The following is a 22,474-nucleotide window of genomic DNA, read 5'->3' as shown; positions in this document are numbered from 1 at the left end:
TCCCCACCCCCATCTTTCGATTTCCATAAGCTCCTCACTGTAGAGCCTTGACTGGTGAGGTTCCCGCTGGGGCAGGAGCAGCTGCGGCCCTGGAGTGGTTTCTTTCGTTTATAAAGCGGTGCTTTCGGTATCGTGATTGATGTCGAGCACAAGGTGGTTGTGGGAGCTCTGGTTTGGCAAAGCTGACGACTCCGTCGGAAGTTCCGCAGCAGGGAGGCCTCGTGGTGGCTCTTGAATACTGGAATTAGAGTCTGCGTGGAGAAGACATGGGGGGAAACACACACACACAACACCAATGATGAAAGGGCACAGTCTTGTGAGCAGAGACGACAGAAAGTAAGACTAACATTCCCCAGCCTGGCACATTCTGGATGCTTTGGACTGCAACTCCCATCAGCTCCAGCCAGCACAGTCGTTTTGGATTACTATTCCCATCACCCCAAGCCACCCCCATGGCCATGTTTTAGACTCTGACTCCCGTCAGCCGCAAGGACTGATGGGAGCTGTAGTACAAAACATCCAGAAGATACCAGGTTGGGGAAGGCTGACCCAGAGAAGAGGTGTTCAGAAGCTTATGGACAGGGCTGTATATGTATAAAACTCCTCCACCCCAACACTGTGCCAAGAGAACACTGGATTCTATGACCCAAAGAAATGGCATTCATTTATTCTTTTAGTTATGGGGAAAAGCAAGGAGTTGGGTCGCTGGTCCCATGGGAGCTTTGGATCCAACCTTCCACTCATACTAATCCACATCCTTTTAAATGTGTCTTGCAGCCATAAAGGCTTGAGTCTCATTCTTTGCAGAACAGAACTGAAAAGTGATGAGAGTTTGCCCTGCTTCCAGATCCTGAGCTTGTACAGTGTTGTAAGTGTAGGGAAAAAATATACAACCTTATCCCTGGGTTTACCCAAAGGAAGAAAAGCTAATGAAAAGCAGTCTATTGACAACTGCTGGAGGAACTATGTGGACATATATATAACGTAAAAAAAGTAAAGGTAAAGGACCCCTGGACGGTTAAGTCCAGTCAAAGGCGACTATGGGGTACAGCACTCATCTCGCTTTTCAGGCCAAGGGAGCCGGTGTTTGTCCACAGACAGCTTTCCGGGTCATGTGGCCAGCATGACTAAACTGCTTCTGGCACAACGGGACACTGTGACGGAAGCCAGAGCGCATGGAAATGCCGTTTACCTTCCTGCCACAGCAGTACCTATTTACCTACTTGCACTGGTGTGCTTTTGAAGTGCTAGGTTGGCAGAAGCTGGGACAGAGCAACAGGAGCTCACCCTGTCGTGCGGATTCAAACCGCCGATCTGATCAGCAAGCCCAAGAGGCTCAGTGGTTTAGACCACAGCGTCACTGCAGGACAGTTCAACTATATGGGGCCCAAGGACTGCTAGCTGAGACACCATGAGGGACAGAGACTGCTTTGGGAAGGAAATCTCATTGGAAGGAGCTACCCCGATCCCCAAAGTAGGGATCATTTTCATCTTCTGGACTTGCTCAAATACAAGGGAAAGCTTGCAGAATCACAGAGCAGGTCTGCTAGAATCTGGAAGTGGAGAAGGGTTGGAACAAACATTTTGCTCAGGATTTGCTACACATTGCAACTGAGAACCCTCCCCCCCCCAAAAAAACCCCAACAACAACAAAGCAGCAGCAAACACACCATGAAACCCTGTGTGGCACAGAGAAGCAGCCTGATGCCAGCAGACACTCCCCCCTCCCCCCCACATTGAAAAGCTAGAAGCACACCTGACATCTCGCACATGGAAACAGTGCTTGTTTTCAAGTATGTGCAGGCCCCTGGGACTTGGGTGGCAAGTGCCACTTCTTCCTTTCAAATGCAAAGCCCTGCCTGAAGGCGACAGAGCAGAGCCCTTGCAGATTTCAGATGCTTCCGTGGGTGGTGCAGAATGCAATGTATTTGGCTGTGTCAGGGAAGGCTGAAACCCAGTTCTTCTCCTGCCCTAGTACAATGCCCCCCCCCAATACTGCCTAACAACAGCCTTACGAGGATGGCTTGGAACAGCACAGGGCCACCTTTCTCAGCTCCACCCAACTGCAGCAGCTTCCACAGGCACAAATTTCCACGCAAGGAGAAGAGTGGCAGAGTCATGATTTGCCCCCAGGCTGGGCTCAGCTGCTCAACAGCTTCCCATTTATATGTGAGCTTTCAATCTGTACAAGCGGCCCCTTTTCTCCATCCTATTTCTCTCTCCCCACCCCATGTTCCTGGGCCTTTAGCAATGGAGGGAAAGGGAATGACGTTTAATTAATACCAGTTATGGCTCAGCAATTAATGGTGAAGCTGCTAATATCTTCAGTGTTGCATTTGCGGAGCCTCTCAGGTTGTGTCTCAGTTTCAAGTGGAAAAAACACCAACAGGTCCCACCCCCACAGTGAGAAAGAGAGAAAGGGGAGGGGAGGGCTGGCTTGTAGGTCGGTGTTGCCATCTATGAGGCTCTGAAGATTTTTGAGGAGTGGGAATTCACTCCGTATTCCAAGTACGGACGGAGCAGACAGAAAAGAAGCTAAATAACGGACAGGGCAGGATCCTGGGATACATCCAGTGAATGTGTTAAAAAGGAGGAAGGGGGGGGCAAAACAAAGGACCACAAGGGTAGCATCATTCTTTGACATGCAGGGTTAGTCCTGGGTGCAAGCAAGCTGTGTTAACAGTGACCTGTTAGTAAAGGGACGAAGCTGCGTCCATGATTATGCATTCATAACAATTCTGGCCAATCGAAAGGCCTCCTTACCATTTCCAATCTCAGTTCCTACTGAACAATGCAGGTCAAACATCTAGATTGTTTAATAAAATTCTCAATTAGAATGATTATTATTGGCAAGTTGGCGTTGCAACCTAGAGGGGATTCAACGGGTTATTTGCGCAGCTAAAAAATAGAGCTTCTTATTATTCCCAGCGCCCTTTAAGCTCCAGCACAGGAAGGTGGTCAACATGTTAGAGGGTCTGCTAAAATTAAAAAAAAAAAAGGATGGGGCATGCGCTATTTCAGCCTGCGACAAAAGGAGAAAGGGAAAAGGGGAGCCTTGCTTTTATCGTCACAATGCTGTTTTGAGATTAAGCATAATTAAGAAGCACCCAACCCAGATTAAAAGTTGGTAGGGAGGTTGGTCAGCTTTGTGGGCAGTGATGCAGCCTGGGCTTCCCAAGTGGGGGTAACGCATTATTTTTCAGAGGAACTGCTTCGTTAGGTGTCAAGGAGTGGGAGGGCGGCTACTCCTGAGGACAAAGCAGCGTCCTCCTCCATATGCACAGAAAGGGACTTGAGCCACCATCTGGCTGCAACAAAGCTCTTCCTAGCATCTACAGAACTGTGCTGAAGCTTTCTAAATGCACAGCTTCTGGGGCAGATTGTGAGAAAATCCTCCAGTCTGACATGTTGGGATGAGCAACTCCATGTCACAGTGGCCCAACTAGTTTCAATAAGAAATTGGGCATTTCATGTCGGCAGTCACACTCTTCCGGCAGAGATACAGCAGGCACCCTCCCTTTTGACTTCCCAGTATCTCTTGAAGACCTTTTCATGCTGACAGGCTTTTGCAGCTGATGCATTCTTATTTCTGAGTTGCCAGCCACCTCAAAGATTATGGGTATTTTTCATTTTTTGAAATGATGTTCTCTGCTTTAACACTGTAAACCACTCTGGTATTTTATGACATCATGACACAGAAATATTTTTATAAATAAAAGCAAAAAAACCTGGCTTTGCCTATTTGTGAGCCCATCACTGGCTATACGACTACAAAATGTCACAGAGCTTCCCAAACATTCCAATAAGCTAGATCAATTAGAGGCATGCTGCTTGTCAATGTTGGTGGGGTGAAGCAGAATAATTTTGGGTGGTGCAGCTGTCCTGATGGGGAGGTACGGAGGAGGGGAAGAACGGTATGCTAAAACTACACGCACACAGACACAATGTGGCTACAATACTTCTTGAGTGTGAAAACTTGAGATAGTGTTTAAAATCTGATTTATGCAGAAATTTGAAATATGGTTGAAAGTGCATAATAATAATAATAATAATAATAATAATAATAATAATAATAATAATTAACCTGTACAGTATTTGCTTCTGTCTATCTAACCATTAAGCATTTTTATCTTCACATTTCAAGCACCTCACTCTCTCTAGAAACTTGCACATAAAAAATTGTGATTCCAAGAAACGTTTGGTAGCTGTAGCCGTAAAACTGCTCTGATTTAAAGGCATTTCAGGGTTAGCTGATACAAAGCCCCAAATGAGTTTTGCCTGTCTTCTTTTTCACTCCATGTGGCCCTCTTTGATGGACTGCAATTATCCCCACCCGGATGAAACCACATCTACTGCCGGTTTAGAGCCATTTCTCTTCTTCTGGGGAAACGCCTTCTCCCTGTCTTCTTTCCACTTCTGTCCCAGTGGTGGAGACGAGAGCGTTTCTCTCCCCCTTCTCCAGCCACATCCAACCAACCACCTCCAGGCACAGTTTTTTTATCACAAGGTTCACAGAGACAGAGCTGACACAGTCCTTACCAGTCACGATGCGGGATGCCGTTGAAGGGGGACCAGGAAGAGGACCGTCTCCGGCTAGGTGAGGAGCTGGAGGATGCGGTGGAGGGGGGACGGTGGGCCGGTTCCTCGGCTTGGGCACAGGCCTTGGCCTGGGCAACGTGCCCATCTGAGGAGGCGGCGACTGAGCTGGCGGAGCATCCTGGGTGAGGGGCTGAGGAGCTGGGGAGGCGACTGCAGGGTTGTGCTTCTCCAGGGGTGGGGTGTCGGGGGGCGTGGGCGTGTGGGGAGGAGTGGGCGAGGGCTGCTCCAGGCTGGGCTCAGACCCAGGCGGGGAAGAGCTGGGAGTGTTGGCTTTCGGCTGGAGAGGAGGAGTGGCCACTGTCTGCATGGGGGGCTGGGGAGGCGGGTGGCTGGGGGCCTGGATGGGAGAGAGGCTGCTGGAGTACCGTCGGGGGGCAGAGCACTGGGATGGGACAGGGCTGGGCTGGGGGACTCCCTGGCTGGGGGGAGAAGGGCTTCTAGTGGGGGGCTTTGGGGAAACAGAGGGCGGTTGAGGGGCGGAGGGGGCACTTTGGTTCCCTGGCTGCCCGGGAGGTGGGTTGGCTGGCTTTGGAGGGGCTGGGGCAGGCTTCTTCACGGCTGCAAGGAAGGCCAGAAAGAATAGTCAGGGGTTAAAATGCCTCTTCACCGCCTCACATCAACATGGAGCTTCTCGTCCTTAACATTTAAAAGCTCCTGTCTTCTTTTCTGCCCCGAGAAGTATCAAGCCCCCGGAAACACCTGGCGGAACCTGAAGCCTCCCAGAACTCAGAGGGATTGTTTGGAAGTTGCATCTGACCAATCAAAATGCAAAGTAGGAGGAAGTTGCATGATGGCTCCCTGCCCTGCCATCAACCATCCAGACTGGACTACTGCAATGTGCTCTAGATGGGGCTGCCCTTGGAAGACAACTTGGAAACTTCCAACTGGTTCAAAATGGAGAAGTCAGATTAGAGTCTAGCGTTGCCTACAAAAGTCATATAACCCCTCTTCAAGTAGTTGCATTTGCTGTCAGTTCCCAACTCAAAGTGCTTACATTAGTGTAAAAAGCCCCAAACAACTTAGGCTTCACGTATCTGAAAGATTGTCTCCTTCCCTACAGACCTTCCTATGTGCTAACATCAGCAGAAGAGACCTCTTGGTAGTTGCACCTTCCTGAGAAGCTCATGGCCTGGGAGACAGCCTTCTCTGTGGTGGCCCCTAAGTTGTGGGACTCCCTCCACAGAGGTGAGCCTGGCTTCCTCACTATACAACTTTCTTTTTTTTTTTTTAATAATATTTATTGAGTTTTTTTCATAATATCTCCAATCATACAATTTTAAACATCACTTATTTTAACTTATCCGACCTCCCTCAACTCCTCTGACAATCATCCATGCTTAATTTCTTATCTACACATTCCTTAATTATAATATTACTATTTTGATACATTTTCCATCCTCTTTTACATTTTTGCAATATTCCTTGTTTTTTTCACAAAGCTTCTTTGAAACACACTAGCGTTATATTTTCCTCACATACAATTTTCAAATAATCTCTAAATTTCCCCCAGTCCTCTAAAAACTCATGGTCTCTCTGAAATCTGATTTTCCCAGTTAGTTTATCAAGTTCTGCGAAATTTGTCAGTTTTTCTCTCCATTCTTCAATACTTGGAAGTTCTTTCTGCTTCCACCTTTGGGCCAGTAATGTTCTCGCAGCTGTTATTGCATATTGGAAGATTTTGCGATCCCTCCTCTTTATATCATTTCTAGCTATTCCCAACAAGAAGGTCTCTGGTTTCTTCACAAAGCTATATTTCAGCATTTTCTTTAACTCATTATAAACCAGTTCCCAGAATCCCTTCACTTTTTTGCACTCCCACCACATATGTATGAATGTACCCTCCTTCTCCCCGCATTTCCAACATTTATTACAGATTTTGTACATTTTTGCTAATTTAGCAGGGGTCATATACCATCTGTATACCATCTTCATGGTGTTTTCCTTCAACGTAGTGCATGCTGTAAACTTCAAGTTTTCATTCCATATTTTTTGCCAATCTTCCAAATCTATACTGTACCCTAAATCCCTGGCCCAATGGATCATTACTGCTTTAACTTCCTCATCCAACGTATACCATTCCAATAGAATTTTATACATTTTTGAAATTATCTTACAATCATTATTAACAATTTCTATTTGGAATTTCGAATCTTTATCCTTATACCCTCTTTCTTTCATATCCTTTTTAAACATATTACTTATCTGATAGTAGTGCAGCCAGTCAGACACATGTTCTTTTACTTGTTCGTATGATTTTAATCTCCATTTCCCATCTTCTTTTACCACTAAATCTCCATAAGTAATCCAGTTACTTCTCATATTGATTTTCTTAACTCCCATAATCTCTAGTGGGGATAACCAGTGTGGGACTCCCATTTCCAATATGTTCTTATATCTGTCCCACACTTCCATTAATGATTTCCGGAAGATGTGGTTTTCAAACGATTTATAGCCCAATTTCTTCCCTTGCCATAGATGCGCGTGCCACCCAAATCTGGCATCAAAGCCTTCTAAATCCAATAGTTTGGTATTTTTAAGTTTTATCCATTCTTTTACCCAGCAAAGACATGACGCCTCATAATATAATTTTAGATCTGGCAGGGCAAAGCCTCCTCTTTCTTTTGCATCTGTTAACAATTTATATTTAATTCTCGGCTTTTTGCCCTGCCAGACATATCTTGAAATCATTCTTTGCCATTCCTCAAATATCTTTACTCCTTTTAATATTGGGATCATTTGAAATAAGAATAGCATCCTTGGGAGCACGTTCATCTTTACCATTGAGATTCTGCCCCAAAAAGATAATTTTAACCTCCCCCATCCCTCCAAATCTTTCTTAATTCGATTCCACACCGGAACATAATTATTTTGATACAAATCGATGTTCTTTGGTGTTATCCATATTCCCAGATATTTAACCTTTTTTACAGCTTCAATACCCACTTGTTGCTGCAGCACTTCAGTCATTGTTTGGTCCATATTTTTGATTATAATTTTAGTTTTTTTCCTATTTAACTTAAAGCCTGCCACCTCACCAAACTTTTCAATCTCCTCCAACACTTCAAGGGCACTATTCATCGGATCTTCCACCATTATTACCAAGTCGTCGGCAAAGGCCTTGACTTTATATTCATTTTGGCCTACTGCCACCCCCTTTATCCTTTCATTTTTCCTAATTGAATTCAGCAAGACCTCCAAGACCATTATGAACAGCAGGGGTGAAAGCGGACAGCCCTGTCTGGTACCTTTTGATATTTTAATTTCTTCTGTTATCACATTATTCACTATCAATTTCGCCTTTTGATCAGTATATATTGCCTTAATTCCATTCAAGAAATCATTCCCCAATTCCATATATTCCATGTTTTTCAACATAAAATCCCATGATACGTTGTCAAATGCCTTTTCGGCATCAACGAATATTAACATTGCCTGTCTTTCGTTCCTAGCTGTCAGATATTCTAAAGTATTTATTATATTCCTCACATTGTCTCTCATCTGTCTGCCAGGAAGAAAACCCGTTTGGTCCTCATGGATGATTTCTTGTAACACCTTTTTTAATCTCTTCGCCATTATTCCTGCAAAGATTTTATAATCCGTATTTAATAGGGAAATCGGTCTATAATTCTTTACTTGTGTTTGGTCCGCATCCTCTTTTGGAATAAAGGTTATAAATGCATCTTTCCAAGTCCCCGGAATCTCTCTCTCTTTTAGAATATTGTTCATTACTTCTTTTAATGGTGTTGTTAGAACTGTTCTCAACTCTTTATAGTACCTTGCTGTAAACCCATCTGGTCCTGGGGATTTCCCATTTTTCAATTCTGTTATTACCTCCTTAATTTCCTCATTATTAATCGGGGTATTCAGCCTTTCTGTTACCTCTGTTGGAATCTTTTGCACCTCTTTTCCTTTTAAATATCTTTCTATTTTCCTCATACTGTTCTTTTCTTTGTTCTTATACAACTGTCTATAAAAGTCCAAAAATCCTTTTCTAATACCCTTAGGGCTAGTTATCTCTTCTCCATCCACATTAATGTTATTTATTGTACTTTGTTCTTTCCTTTTCTTAATCTGCCAAGCAAGCCATTTTCCTGATTTATTTGCAAATTCAAATTTTTTTTGTCTAATTCTTTTGATGTTCCATTCCACTTCTTTGTTTATTATCATTGCAAACTGAGTTTGCAGAGCTTTAATGCTTTGTTTAATTCTTATATTATTTGGTTTTTTAATTAGCTTTTTCTCATTTTCCGTAATTTGTTTTAAGATCTCTGTCTTTGCTTTCTCTCTGTTCTTCTTTTTGAATGAATTTTTCTGTATAAAAAACCCCCTCATCACTGCCTTGCTTGCGTCCCATACTATACTCATCTTCGTTCCTTTATTACAGTTATCCACAAAGTAATCACTCACTTTCTTCTGTGCCTCTTGGATAAAATTTTGATCATCAAATAGGCCTTCATTTATTCTCCACCTAAATGATCTTTCTTCAAAGCCTTTAAGTTCTAATTTGATTGGGCTATGATCTGAGATTACTCTTGGTTCAATTTCCACTTGAGTAATTCTTGGAGTTAGTTCACTCGAAATCCAGACTTGATCAATTCTGGACATCGACTGATTTGGTTCTGAATAAAAGGTAAATTGTTTTTCCAGCGGGTGTTTCAGTCTCCAAATATCAATTAGGTTACAATCTTTAACCATTTCGAAAAATGTTTTAGGTAATTTACCTTCTTTTGTCCCACTGTCTCTCAGTCTGTCCATTTCTATTGACACTACCCCGTTCATATCACCCATCAAAATTATCTTTTGGTCTACATATTCCAACAGTTTTTCTTCCAAATTTTTATAAAAGTCCGTTTTGTTTCCATTAGGTGCGTAGATCCCAACAATTATTAGTTTTTCACCTTGCCAGTTGATTTGGACAGCTATAATTCTTCCCTCCTCATCCTTAAATACTTGCTGAGCCTCAATTTTACTTTTTATATACAATATCACTCCTCTTTTCTTTTTTTTATCTGATGATATAAATTCATTTCCAAGTCTTTTATTAACCAAAATTCTCCTATGCCTTTTCGCCACGTGTGTCTCCTGCAAACAGATTATATCTAAATTTTTTTTCTTTAGAAATTGTTCCACCTTATTCCGTTTTTTTTTATCATTCAGTCCATTAATATTCCAGTTCCACAATTTTAACGCCATTTTATTTCCGAATAATCAAAAAAAAAATTTTTTTCCCCTATAAAGTAGTTCTTTATAATCTTTCTTCTTCTTCCTCCTCTTCCTCTTCCTCTCCCTCCTCTTCCTCTTCTCCCTCTAGCCTTTCTCCCAATTTCTTCCTCTCCCCCAAATCCTTCACACCTTTAACCTCCACTCCTCCTACTGCTCCTTTAAGTTCTTCTTCTTCCTCTATTAACAATTCCTTATATTTCCTCTGAAATTTACCTATCTCTTCCGGGCTGGTCAATCTGTGTCTCTTGTTTTTGTAGGTGAAGGAGATCCCCTCCGGGAACTCCCATTTGAATTCTATATTATTCTTTTTAAGAATTTGCACCTGTGGCTTATAAGGGTCTCTTCGTTTTAGCAGTCTAATTGGAATGTCTTTAAAAATAATTATATAACTCCCATCTATCATTAGTCTTTTTTCTCTATTTTTTTGGAGTACCAAATTCCTCATATCTCTATCCTTAAAGGTTATCAGACAATCCCCAGGCAGTCTTCTTGCCTTAGTCGTTCTCACTTTCATTCTAAAAGCATTCTGTACCATGCCTGCTATCTCTTCTATTTGGTACTCCAACCATTGTGCCAATTCTGTTACTAATTTTTGTCTAATATTTTCACCTTGATTTTCTGGGACCCCTCTCATCCTTAAATTAATTTCCCGTTGTCTAAGTTCGTTCATAGAGATCGCATCCCACATTTCTTCTTGTGATTTATTAGTTTCTAAGAGGCCTACTCTAATTTTATCATCTTCACGTTTTAGTTCTTTCATTTCCAATTTTGTCTTTTTCATTCCCTCCTCTAATACATGAGTTCTTTTGGATACCTCTTTAATTTGGCCTTTCAATTCATTTACAGTTTCATCTATTTTCTTATCCATTTTCCCTATCTTTAAGTCTACTTGTTCTATTTTTGTTTCTAGATTCTTCTCACTTTGTCTAATTTCTGCAAACATTTTTAAGATTTCCGATCTGAAATCTGATTCTTGCTTGGACCCCTTTCTCCTCACTATACAACTTTCAGCAATCACTTTACCATGGCCTTTTTGCAGGTGATGTGCTTCTTCAGGGCCCTGAATATAATACGTTTTAACTGTTTTTAATACTGAATTGTAAATGGTTGTAACTTGCCCTGGGACCTGCTGGTGAAGGGCAGGTAATAAATTTAATCCTCCTCCATCACCTCCCCCTCTCCCTTCAGTCAACCTCTTCGTGACCCTGTCCACCATTCCTCACCCTCCACGCTCTCCTAGTGCAAAAGAGATGCTAACTAAACTTAAAACAGTCATTCACGGAAAACAAGCAAATAAATAAGGCTAACAGAGCATCATCTTCCACGTTTGATGGGCGCAGAATGACAACAGTAGCCAGCCACCGCCATGTCAAACACGCACTGTGCTTTTCCCCTCAGGGGGTACTCAAAGGTATGCAGTACTGACACCTATTTTTGTTGTTAAAAAGTGTGACACTTACTGTAACAACTTCATGGTGAGTACCGGCACCTATTTTTCTAGAAAAAACAGCAATGGGCACATTCCATTGCCTCTTAATGCACCCCTGGCCCCAAACAGGAGAGTCAGTGTTGGAATAACTCCCTCTATCCCGCCCCCTCCCACCCACAAGTGATGCTACTGTCATGAACAAGAAACAGATGCCCAAGGAAGAGCCTGCAGGAGTCCCAACTTTAAGCTTAGTATGTTGAGACGGCCGCCAACCTATTCCTGGAACACAGGCATGTTCATTAGACTCCTGAAGGACTAACCTCGCCTGACGGCATGTGGACTGGGCCCCGCAGAGACTTGCGACTGTCCCACGGAGAGCTGGCTGTTGCCAGCGCTGGGCTGTGGGTAGGCCTGAGCAGCACTTCCATGCCCCCCATTCCTCGTGGGCGGGGGAGTCGTGGGGTCCTTTGGTTTTGAACTGCTGGGAAGGGAGAAAAGACTCTGATCAAAGGCTGCTCCTTCAGGGTCAGAGGCAGCATGTTTCTGGAAGACATGGGAGGCGGGCAGCACTCTTGAGCTTGGTCCTGCTGGAGGGTTTCCTACTACGGCATCTGGCTGGCCACTGTGAGAACAGGATGCTGGACTCAATGGGCTATGGGATCCAGCAGGCACTTCCTATGTTCTGCTATTGGGAGGCGTAAGTGGATTCTCTCTAAAGATCCCGCTACCCAAGTGTAGTGAAGAGATCCAAGTAGCAGGCTGAGACCTGCCTTGGTGCATAAAATACTGTTCACCTGCTCGAGAGGGCTGGTTGGGGTTAGGACTATAAGTGTGGCAGCCTTCTTCAAGTCTGATTGTGTCCTCTTCCTGCACTGGACTACAATTTGCATCAGCTCTAGGGCACCAACTTGGGGAAAGGCTACACCAGGCATAGGCAAACTTGGCCCTCCAGATGTTTTGGGACTGCAACTCCCATCATCCCTGAACACTGGTCCTGTTAGCTAATGAGGATGGGAGTTGTAGTCCCAAAACATCTGGAGGGCTGAGTTTGCCTATGCCTGGGCTACACTATAGGGTAGATAAGAAAGTTAAACTGACTTCTGAGTTGCTGGTCCTAACCTACCCCGCCAGCCACCCAAAAACCACACTTGTGTAATTTCCAACACAGACATCCATGGGGGGGTTGTTTGGGTAAGGGGCACACTGCTGTTAAGCACTGACAAGGGCAGGGTGAGGTTATTCCAGGGGGTTTATGCTTCACTCCAGGACTATTTGCACATCCAGGAACACACATGGACAAGCAACAGGGAGCATTAGGACAAACTCCTCTTGAAACAGTGTGTAGCTCATGTTGAGCTCCAGTTGACCACCCACGTCAAGTGGGAGAAGAAAGGGCTAAGGGAAGGAGAGGGAGTTGGGCTAGATGACTCAGGCTGAGGAGGCGGCTCATGGCACAGGCTACTTGGGCACCCACACAAAAGACCAGACCTGTGGAGGTTTTAGCTATGGGCAGAAAGGAAGAAGCTGTTTGGCTCTCAAGGCTGTGTGGGAAGGAGAGAGAGGGTGGCTGCTTTCCACAGCTGGGGCCATATGGGTGCGCAGCAGGAGTCGACCTGCACTCTCCAACCCCTGATCTGCCAAAGGAGGGAGGATTTCCCTGCTCCCAGGGGCCAAGCCAGGCGAACATCAACCTGTGAGGGTCCTGCAAAAGTGCAGGCTAGCCTTGCCAGTTAAATCCTTTTGAATGAGGCAAATTACGGGGCACACCTTGACTAAGAAGGAAGAACATGTGAACTGGTCTCTTGCCAGGAGCTTTTTTCAATTCAAAAGGACTTTGCTACTGCCTTGATTTAATTGATCAGCCTTCTCCAACATGAGACCTTTCAGTTGCTTTGAACTACTGCTCCCAGCATCCACTGGGGCTGATGGGAGTTATAGTCCAAAAAGGGTTGGGGAAGGCTGAAACAGACGGAAGTCTCTGCGAAAGTCTTTCGGTCTGAAGTCTTTCCATCTTACCTGCCGTCCTCAGCGCCTTGGCTTTGGGACTGCTCTGCTGGGCCGGGAAGGGGGACGGATGCAGCACCCAAGGGGGCGGGCTCAGCCCCAGGGCCCTGTGGGTGCTGCTCCGCTGTGGCCTGTGCCAGCGGGCCAGCCTCAGTGGGCGGAAGTGGTGGCTGGAAAGCTGGGGCTGTGTGCTTTCTACTTATAGTGCCACCTCTCCTGGGGATCGCCTGGAAGTCCATAACCTTGACACCATAGCTACAAAGGAGAGAAAGAGAGACGGAAAACACACCATGCGGACTAGTAGCTACACAGAAAACACCCAGAAAACAAACAAGGGCAGTTCAGCTATGAGGGCTGGACAAGAGACTAGTCCCTGCCGCTCAGCATGCAAAGAAGCAGCAGGGAAAAGCTCTCAAAACTTGTCTGCAGGACACTGTTAAGAGTTAAGAGGCATGCAACGCACCTTGGCACAATCAAGCAGGTAGGAAGGGCACAAGAGCAATGAGCAAACATCAAGGCAAGTGGTCATGTCCACAGGGTAACTATTTGGGTCACAGGAACAGAGGAGCATTTATCCATGCCAGAAGAAGAAGTACCACTTTCTCTCCTGGCACACGAAGTGCCTCTTCTTACCAAAAGGATTCTGGCTGCAGTTTTGATCCGAAAGCCTGATGTGCTCAAGCTGCCGCCACCTTTGATTAAGCCAAGGATGCTGCATCTGTACCTCTATTCAGTATTAATTGCAGGGATGGGTGTGTTCTGCAATACCAGGTCAATTCAGAGAAAGGACGGCACAGAATCCAGCTTCCTGAGGAAACAGGAAGCCAGCAGAGCCAGGAATGAAGGTTTTGGAACAGCTGGGCAAACTGCATTATGAATTCTTAGAAGCCCCACTGTGAGGGGACAACTGGGACTGACTATGACCCTCCATGGAAAGGAGGGTGTGCCTAGCAGAATTTTTCCCGCATTCCCACCAAATGCAGGAGGATGCAAACCAGCCCAAATATGCCGATTCTGCTTCATCTGCAAAATCTAATCATACAGAGCCCCCCCAGCTTTAAAATGATTTTTGTTTTTGTTTTTTTTAAGGACAGAACACACAACCCTGATTAATTTGCACTAACAAAAGCATGAAAAATGGGAGACTTTTACCATAACTTAGCAATGGATAGATGGTGAATGACCGCTAGTCTAGCCACACTGCAGTAAGCCAAAGCATAACTCTTTTTTAAAAAAAACCAAAGCAAAACAAAACCTCTGCATTTTGAACTATGATGCTCTTCCATTCACAAGGCGAGGGAAGGCCTGTTAGGCTGGAATTTAGTGCCAAAATGAATTGAGAAGGCAGTTGGATAGGCAGAGCCTGCCTAGCTTTAGTTCAACTTAAGACAGCAACTAATTTCCAGGACAGGGGTGGGGAACCTCAGGCCCGAGGGCCAAAAGCAGCCCTGCAGATTTTTCTCCTTGGCCCCCAGACCTCTGCCCAGGCCACACCCCTCACTGGCCCTGCATCACATCCTCCCTCCATGTTTTTGCCTGGCTAGAATGTGTCTGTAAACTCTGATCATTTATTTATTTACTGCATTTATATGCAGCTTAAGGTGGTGTGCATGGTTCACTCCTCATGTAATCCTTGCAACAACCCTGTGAGGTAGGTTAGGCTGAGAGGCAGTGACTGGCCCAAAGTCACCTGGTGAGCTTTGTGGCCGAGTAGAGATTTGAACCCTGGTCTCCCAGATCCTAACCATGCCACTTGCATTTATCTGGATAGAGGGGTGTGTGAGAATGTGTGCAGAAACTTGCCTGCTGTAGAAAATGAGAAATTGTTAACTGCCCTGCCCACTTCCTCTTCTGGCCCCACCCATCAGTGGCATGCGCTCTACACACACCCAAAAAAGAAGAGAATGTGGTCTTTGGGCTGAAAGATGGGTTCCCCACCCCTGCCAGACAGCTGTAGGGAAAGGGGATGAGACTGATGGGATGAAACAAAAGCTATGATGGGTTGTGCAGAGGGGAGAAGCAACAAAAGTGGGTTCTGGGAGTTCTAGCGCTGGGCAATGGATGCTGCTGCCCCACCAAATCAGAAGCCTCTGCCGTGAGGCCTTCCTCATACCATGTTACTGTAGGCACTGCGCAATCTGAGAGGAGAGAAATCCCATCTACTGTTGCTCCAATGACTCAGAAGGTAGGCAACAGCGACAGCTTCCCCCACCAACCTTCCATGGCTTGCATCATGCATGGAACACAGGGAGAAGGAAATGCTAGTATGTTACCTTTGGATCTTCCTCAGGCTGCAGCAACGAGGGGGAAAGGAACCACTAAGGGCTTGTTTGCAACGGCACCACATTTGCCCCCAGCTGTACTATGGGGCTCCCAGGGGCCCTGTTGACACGACCAGCTGTCTCAGGAGAACAACGCCTTGACTCAGTTCAACTTTAGATAGGTTTGCACTACAGCGGGTGTCCAAACTTGAACGCATGTAGGTCCTTGGGGCCTCTTTCGGGGTGGTATCAAAATGGCAGGATGCCCTTCAAAAGGGGGGGGGGAGACCCACTGGGACCCCTTCTTGCTGCATTAAGGGGTTTGTTAAGAGACCCGCCTATCTGACTTTCAAACTATTAGTGGGTTTCTGCTAATGGGAGTCAATTAGCATCTGTGCTGCTACTGCATTAAATGGAAGTTTGCACTGTGTGCTTTTCCCAGGTGCAAAGTGGTTATGTGAGGAGCAAAAAACGTGAGAGATTTTTGTCAACTTCCACTAGTTTTCAGAGATCAGCTATCTATACACACAATAAACACGTTCTACGGCAGAGAAAGGAGGGGCGAGATGAGAAATGCCAAAAGGGACCAAGAAGTTCTGGACTCTTTGGGGATTCTTTTGCTGTGATTGCTGCACTGCAGGGGGTTGGACTAGATGACACTTCCAACTATACAATTCTATGATTCTGTGGCGCTTGACTTTCCTCTATTTCCTACCCAGCTACTGTTCTGACTCAGGAGAGGGAAAGGAGAGTTTGTGGAAACAGCCCAAATTTCTAATGTATGGGGAAGAGAGGGAGGCTGGTTCAGGCGGATAAATCAGGTGAATGACCTCAGAAACAACCTCAGAGGCCTAAGCTGACCTCTCCCCAACAGTGTTGAAGGAAGAGGTTAAGCCCCTGTGGCCAGAAGGGGGTACAAAAGTCAGAGGGAGATGGGGGGCTGCCCTACCCTTCCTTCCTCAGCTGCTCCCCATCCATCACGGCCATGCTGATGGGCCTCTTCCGCTCCAAGGTCCCCGAGTCGTAGTCATTCCCTGTGTGCAGGTGATTCGAATTCACCGCAGGCAGTGCCACAAAGGCTCCCGACACGTTGAAATCCACCTCTGGAGTACAAAAGAAAGTTTATTCTTTATCTGCCCCGGCCCATCTTCCAAGCAGTTCAGAAAGGCATCTTTTCCCTGGACTTAATTTTAGTTCATAAATATTATGTAAGCCTCAAAGAAACCCTATAGCTCATACATGCAAGTATTGAGATGAATTCATTCTGCACCTCTTGTCTCATTAAGAAGAGTTGAGACAAAGCGTATGTATACAATAGCTCATCATTCAGCAACAAACTATTTAGAACAGCATCTTAACCTCAGAAAATGGAGAAAATGGGCCATTTACCTTCAGGAAAAAACCAGTTGGCATGCTGGATAATCGGCTCCACAACTGCTACCACATGCACGGATGTTGCTGCTGCCATTTCTGCAAGGGAGCTGTTGAGGGACGCAGGAGCAAATCTACAGTGAGTAGCAAACTTGCCAGAGAAGACCACCTCCTCTGTGCTACCTCCAATAAAATCTGCCCCTTATCATCAGTTTCTTGCTGTAAGAAGCAACCCACCTCTTTTCCCCTCCAATACACATAATCAAATAAATGGAACAGAAATCAGTAGAAAGACTGGTGTGGATTTAACCTGCTGGGATTCATTAGCTGTGAACACCTCTCCCAACTCTGCTTTGGATCCAGAACTGCCTGCAGATGCTCAAGAACTGGCCTCCCCGCTACCCAAATAGATCCCCCAGCTGGGCTGGGTGACCTAATCGTGGTCTGTGAGTGTAAGGATGTAAGAACCTGCTGGATCAGGTCAATGGCCCTACCTAGTCCAGCATCCTGCTCTCACAGTGGCCAGCTTGGGTATCTCAAGAGGGACCCAAGACAAGCGCACTCTCCTGTCCTGCAGTTTCCAGGAGCTGGTATTCAGAAGCACTGCAGATGGAACATATCCCTTGTGGCTAGTAGCCATCAATAGCCCTCTCCTCCATGAATACGCCTAATCCACTTTTAAAGCCATCTAGGTCAGTAGCCCTCACTGCCTCCTGCATGAGAGAGTTCCCTAGCTTACCTCTACATTGTGTGGAGGACTTTCTTTTATCTGATAAAAAACATGTAAACAATGTGAAAAGTAGTGGAAGCGTGAGGAGTGGTCAACCTGCTTATGGCAAATTGCTAATGGTTTTGTGCTTAAAAACAAAAAGCTGAACCAGGGTTTTATTTTTTTTTAAGTCCCTTGATCACTTACCCTTCATTCTTGGCCCACAGGAGGTTGGGGCCCAGCACGATGGCAATGTTGCTGGGCGTCATCTTGTTAACATCACTGTACTGAGCGAGCTTTGCAAGGAATTTGATTAAGTACCTGCCAGGAATAATTCAGGATTTAAAAGAGCTGGATGCGAAACAAGGCTCAATATGCTGCAGGGACATCCCCACCCCGATTCTAATAAATTCTCTGCTCATTCTCTCTTCTGGGAGAAAGAAAGGGGTGGTTAAAAGTCCCATGTAGCATCTTGAATCCTGACAACTACTTGGGCAGGAGGACCCAACAAACAGCCGTGTCAAACAAGTTTCGGTGCCCACCCCCAGCATTTTAGTGCCTGAGGCAGAGAACACAAACAGAAATCTACTCCACTGCCTAACATGGGACATCATGTTTCCATTGGAAACCACTGCCTGGCTCTTACCTCTTCATTTCACTGGGCTCGAGCAACAGAACCTCATGCTAGGTAGTGTTTGCACCTCAGAGTTAAAGCACCTGTTTTGCATGCAGAAGGTCACAGGTTCGATCTCCAAAGAGGGCCAAGACAAGATCCCTGCCTGCAACTCTGCAGAGCTGACAATACTGAGACAGGTGGACCAAGGGTCTAACTTGATATGGCAGCTTCTAAGGTTTCCTTCTATGCTCTTGTGTGCATCAAATCTGCCTGCATCCCGCTCTGCTGTTCTTAACAGCTCTTAAAATATACGGCGTGGCAGCCGTTTCACCCCTGTGATTATAGGAATCGGTTAATACTTTATAAGGCCCTTTTCCTTATTAAAAACTCAAAAGCAGTGCACCTTGCAAAAGGAAGCATAAACAATGAAGGTCCAGCAAAACAGTTCTCAGGGTTAAAACAAACAAATAACCACATTCTTCTTTCTCGCTGTCGTGCCGGTTTTCTTCAGCTTAAACACAAAAAGGTAGATCTTGGGGAATGGGAGACTGGAATACTCTTAAGACAACCACTCTTTTGCCTGGTGGGAAATGGTGTGACCCATGGTACAGAGCTAAGTACACCCCACACCTCCTTGCTCCCTACCTGAAATTGGCCAGGTTGTGCTTTGGCAATTTCTGACAAATCCTCCACAGGTCCTGAAGTTTCTTGTCCTGGTCTTGTATGCTGGGGAAGGAAATAAGTTCTCTTGAGCCAAGGGCTCTGCAATAATGTGAGGTTCCATTCAAAGCAAAAGGAAATAGTGAGAAACAAATGGAGGAATGGCTCAAAGCAGGCTTCAGAGAGAAGGCCATAATCTGAAAGGAGCTTTTAAGAGCAGCACAAAGGGAGCATCGAGAGAAGATGCATGCTTCAGAAGGCTTTATGGGCCTTAGGAAGCCCATTTCTCCTCCTTGGCTTCCCACTTAAACCAGAAAAAGCCCATTTCATGTTCTCCTTACTTTGCAACTTGCGTCCACTCTTCGTACAGGGCGTAGGTCATTAATGGCTCTGGCAGCTCCCTCAGGTAAGACTTCAGGGCACCTGGAGCAACAACAAGGCAGGCATGAAGTGGCAGAACAGTGCATCTGGGAAGACTTGACCTCCCACCCCAGCCTGCGTCAGAACTATTGTTGAAGGTGGCACACCCAACAAAATCAAGGCACAATGGGGACCTTTTCTATAGCAGCACCAAGCAAGCACAGATTCTGCTGGAAACATCCCTGGGGGAAAACTGTTCTGAAATCTCCAATGGTGGCAGAAGATCTGGAGGAAGTGACATTTTAAGAAAAGCAGAGTTTTTACATGTGTTGGAAGCTGTCCAGAGTGGCTGGGGAAACCCAGCCAGATGGGTGGGGTAGAAATCATCATCATCATCATCTTTTTTTATATGCAGTTGTGCTTACTTTCCATCTACATGTGCAATCAATGACAGCTGTAAATTAATTGAAATGTACATCATCTATCAAAAGGGAATGATAATATTTGTTCACTTGTTCATAATCTACTCTGGCTTCAGGTACCAGGCCCATTGGCAGACCAACTCTGCATCACAAAGATGTGTGCGAACATGACATGAAGGCTGGCAACATTAACCCTGCCTGGAGACAATCAGTCAGGTCGTGCATGCATAAGCAGTGAACAGAGGAGGAATGGCCACTGGGAGGAGCACAGAGAGAAGAAACATCATAGTACGCCTGCATCAACACAACTGGACACCTTCCATCTGCCCCATCTGCAACAAAACATGTCTCTTCCATATCAGCCTCTACAGCCACAGCAGGCACTGTTAACTCTCCAATGGTTTTGTTTCACCCTCGAAGGCATACTTCCATTGTCTCCCGAGGCAGACAGATGCCAACTATTTTCACAATCAACTCCCTGTTCAAAAACCTGGGCTTAACTGCTAGCTAATACATTCAAACTTTCTTCTTCAGATGAATTCTAAGTTAACACAATTTAAAATACTCAACAATAGCATCAAGGCCACTAGTATGCTAATATAAATATAATAAAGTGAAATATAGTACACATTTATAAATGCAATCACTAATCATAATATTGAATCGTTAACGCCATTTCAGATTAGTCTAAGTTATAGTAGTTAATATGTAATCCATATATGTTCCTCACAAATCTAATAAATACCCAATCATAATAAAATGTTTCCTCCCGCCTCCATATCATAACTGAATTTACTCTTCAATCTTTGCCATTTCTTCAATGTCCTTAACAAAACACAGTTTCAATGTTGAGGCTGCTCCCTCCCTCCCCTCTGCATAACAACCCAAATTTTAGCAGCTGGAGAAAAGCACATTCCTAATTAACGATTATTTTCATGTTCAAGGGAAGGAGAGTTCAATGGCGTGGCAGTGTTCACTACCCAGGCCACACACTAGGTGGCACTGCAAGACAGTGTCATAAGGCTCCCCTTCTGCCAGCAACCAGATCTGAGGGAGGGCAGCTGGCCAACAGCGTTTTTTAAAAATGAAGAAAGCGCACAGATTTAATGTCTTCACCTAGAAACAAAAGACAGGCTCAGATGGTGTAGGTAAAGGGGCTGGGTTTGCAGAAATACCTGGGGAGTTCTTAAAGAATATGAAGCCTGCTTCATCCCCAAGGGAGCCCCACAGAGCACACAGGCTGGCTGCCCCTCCCAGTAGCGGAGAAAGGTGGGGGAGGCCCTCCCCGGGCGCCAGCCTTGAGGGGGGGGTGACTTCACTGCGGGCAGTGCCCCCCCGGGATGCTCCCTGACGGAGCAGCTAGCTCTGCCTCTGGCCCTTCAATAATAATAATAATAATAATAATAATAATAATAATAATAATAATAGTATATTATTTATATCCCGCCCATCTGGCTGGGTTTCCCCAGCCACTCTGGGCGGCTTCCAACAAAGATTAAAAATACATTAAAATGTCACACATTAAAAGCTTCACTGAAAAGGGCTGCCTTCAGATGTCTTCTAAATGTCAGGTAGTTGTTTATCTCTTTGACCTCTGATGGGAGGGCGTTCCACAGGGCGGGCGCCACTACCAAGAAGGCCCTCTGTCTGGTTCCCTGTAGCTTTGCTTCTCGCAATGAGGGAACCGCCAGAAGGCCCACGGAGCTGGACCTCAGTGTCCGGGCAGAACGATGGGGGTGGAGACACTCCTTCAGGTATACTGGGTCGAGGCCATTTGCACTTCCGATGTGCACCATACCTTAGCTGAACCAAACCAGCCAGCTGACTGCAGCTGACATTCTGAAGAGCGCCACAGCAAGGTTCAACAATTTAGGCTGCCTTAGGCAACCATCTCTACTAGCACTGTCCAGTCTCCAACTCAGGGGCATGCTGGGGGTCTTGCCTCTGAAATCCAAGCAAGTTTTGGAGGGGTGTGGCCTGGGGAGAGAGGGTGCGGCCAGCTCAAACCTGACTTCCCATCTGCCTTCACGCAACATTTGACAGGCATACTGGACAGAGAACGGAAGGGGGATTCGGCCACCTGCTTCTCTGCACCCCCAAGCATACAGGTTCAGCTACTGGCTTGGGTTAAAATGCAACAATGGAAGAAACTAGCCAGCAAGGCAATGTCCAGAGGAGCACAAAATGGGTTCAGTGAGCTGCAAACATCACCCTTTCTCTTCCTAACTATCTATCTATCTATCTACACGCACACTTCCTTACATTGCATCCTGTGATGAATTTTAATTGTAACCTGCCTTGGGGGCCAAGCTTGCCTGAAAAACAGAATATAAAAATAACAGATATAATAAATATAAAATATAGTTTGAATGCATTTGAAGCCCGTTGGAAAGTCAAGGAGGGGGTGCTACCTTCAACCAAACAAGACCTTCCCTGCATTTATTCGAGTGCATTCAGAGTTTAGTGCCAGGTCAAGGATGAGGAGGATGAGCCTGGGAGAAGAGGAGTTTGTTCCTGCAGAGTTCACTGTGGCCAAGGACACAATTGTCACTGCCAACTGATAGTGTTGTATTTTGCACAACAGTGCAAGCTGATGAAACAAACCTCATTTCTATCTGCATTGAGGGGACTGACTGGATGTTCATGTTAAATGTTAAATTCATGGAGCTGCAGGTACACAGACAAAGCTGTGGGCTCTGTGGAAGGGTGGGATATACATTTATGAGCATAAATAAAACAGAGAAATCCAAAGCAGCTGCCCCAGAACTAGAGTTATTGCTAGGGAGGCTGGCATTCTCCTCTGCTAACTGAAATCAGTGT

The 22,474-nt window shown here is 45.5% G+C and overlaps 1 protein-coding gene across 5 annotated transcripts in view; it reads right to left on the bottom strand.

Moving 5' to 3' along the window:
• Nucleotides 1-7: 7 nt before the first annotated feature.
• Nucleotides 8-22,474, bottom strand: part of ARHGAP17 (Rho GTPase activating protein 17) — a 61,839-nt gene continuing 39,372 nt past the window's right edge. Inside the window, exons 12-21 of one of the 5 annotated variants that reach the window (XM_053365245.1) lie at nucleotides 19,214-19,295; nucleotides 18,858-18,938; nucleotides 17,804-17,917; nucleotides 16,906-16,997; nucleotides 16,466-16,619; nucleotides 13,268-13,510; nucleotides 11,572-11,732; nucleotides 4,540-5,157; nucleotides 2,764-2,806; nucleotides 144-251 (exon numbers count right to left, since the gene is read on the bottom strand). In XM_053365245.1, coding sequence (XP_053221220.1) covers nucleotides 2,799-2,806; nucleotides 4,540-5,157; nucleotides 11,572-11,732; nucleotides 13,268-13,510; nucleotides 16,466-16,619; nucleotides 16,906-16,997; nucleotides 17,804-17,917; nucleotides 18,858-18,938; nucleotides 19,214-19,295 — 1,553 coding nt within the window. In that variant the 3' untranslated portion in view covers nucleotides 144-251; nucleotides 2,764-2,798. Of the gene's footprint in view, nucleotides 252-2,763; nucleotides 2,807-4,539; nucleotides 5,158-11,571; nucleotides 11,733-13,267; nucleotides 13,511-16,465; nucleotides 16,620-16,905; nucleotides 16,998-17,803; nucleotides 17,918-18,857; nucleotides 18,939-19,213; nucleotides 19,296-22,474 lie in introns of all 5 variants that reach the window. The other 4 variants (XM_053365244.1, XM_053365242.1, XM_053365246.1 and 1 more) reach the window with 4 other exon arrangements.

This window comes from Podarcis raffonei, chromosome 14 (genome assembly GCF_027172205.1).
Source record: "Podarcis raffonei isolate rPodRaf1 chromosome 14, rPodRaf1.pri, whole genome shotgun sequence".
NCBI classification, from domain to species: Eukaryota; Metazoa; Chordata; class Lepidosauria; order Squamata; family Lacertidae; genus Podarcis; species Podarcis raffonei.
Note: the sequence above shows the minus strand (reverse complement) of the source record. Positions and strands in the feature narration are given on the sequence as shown.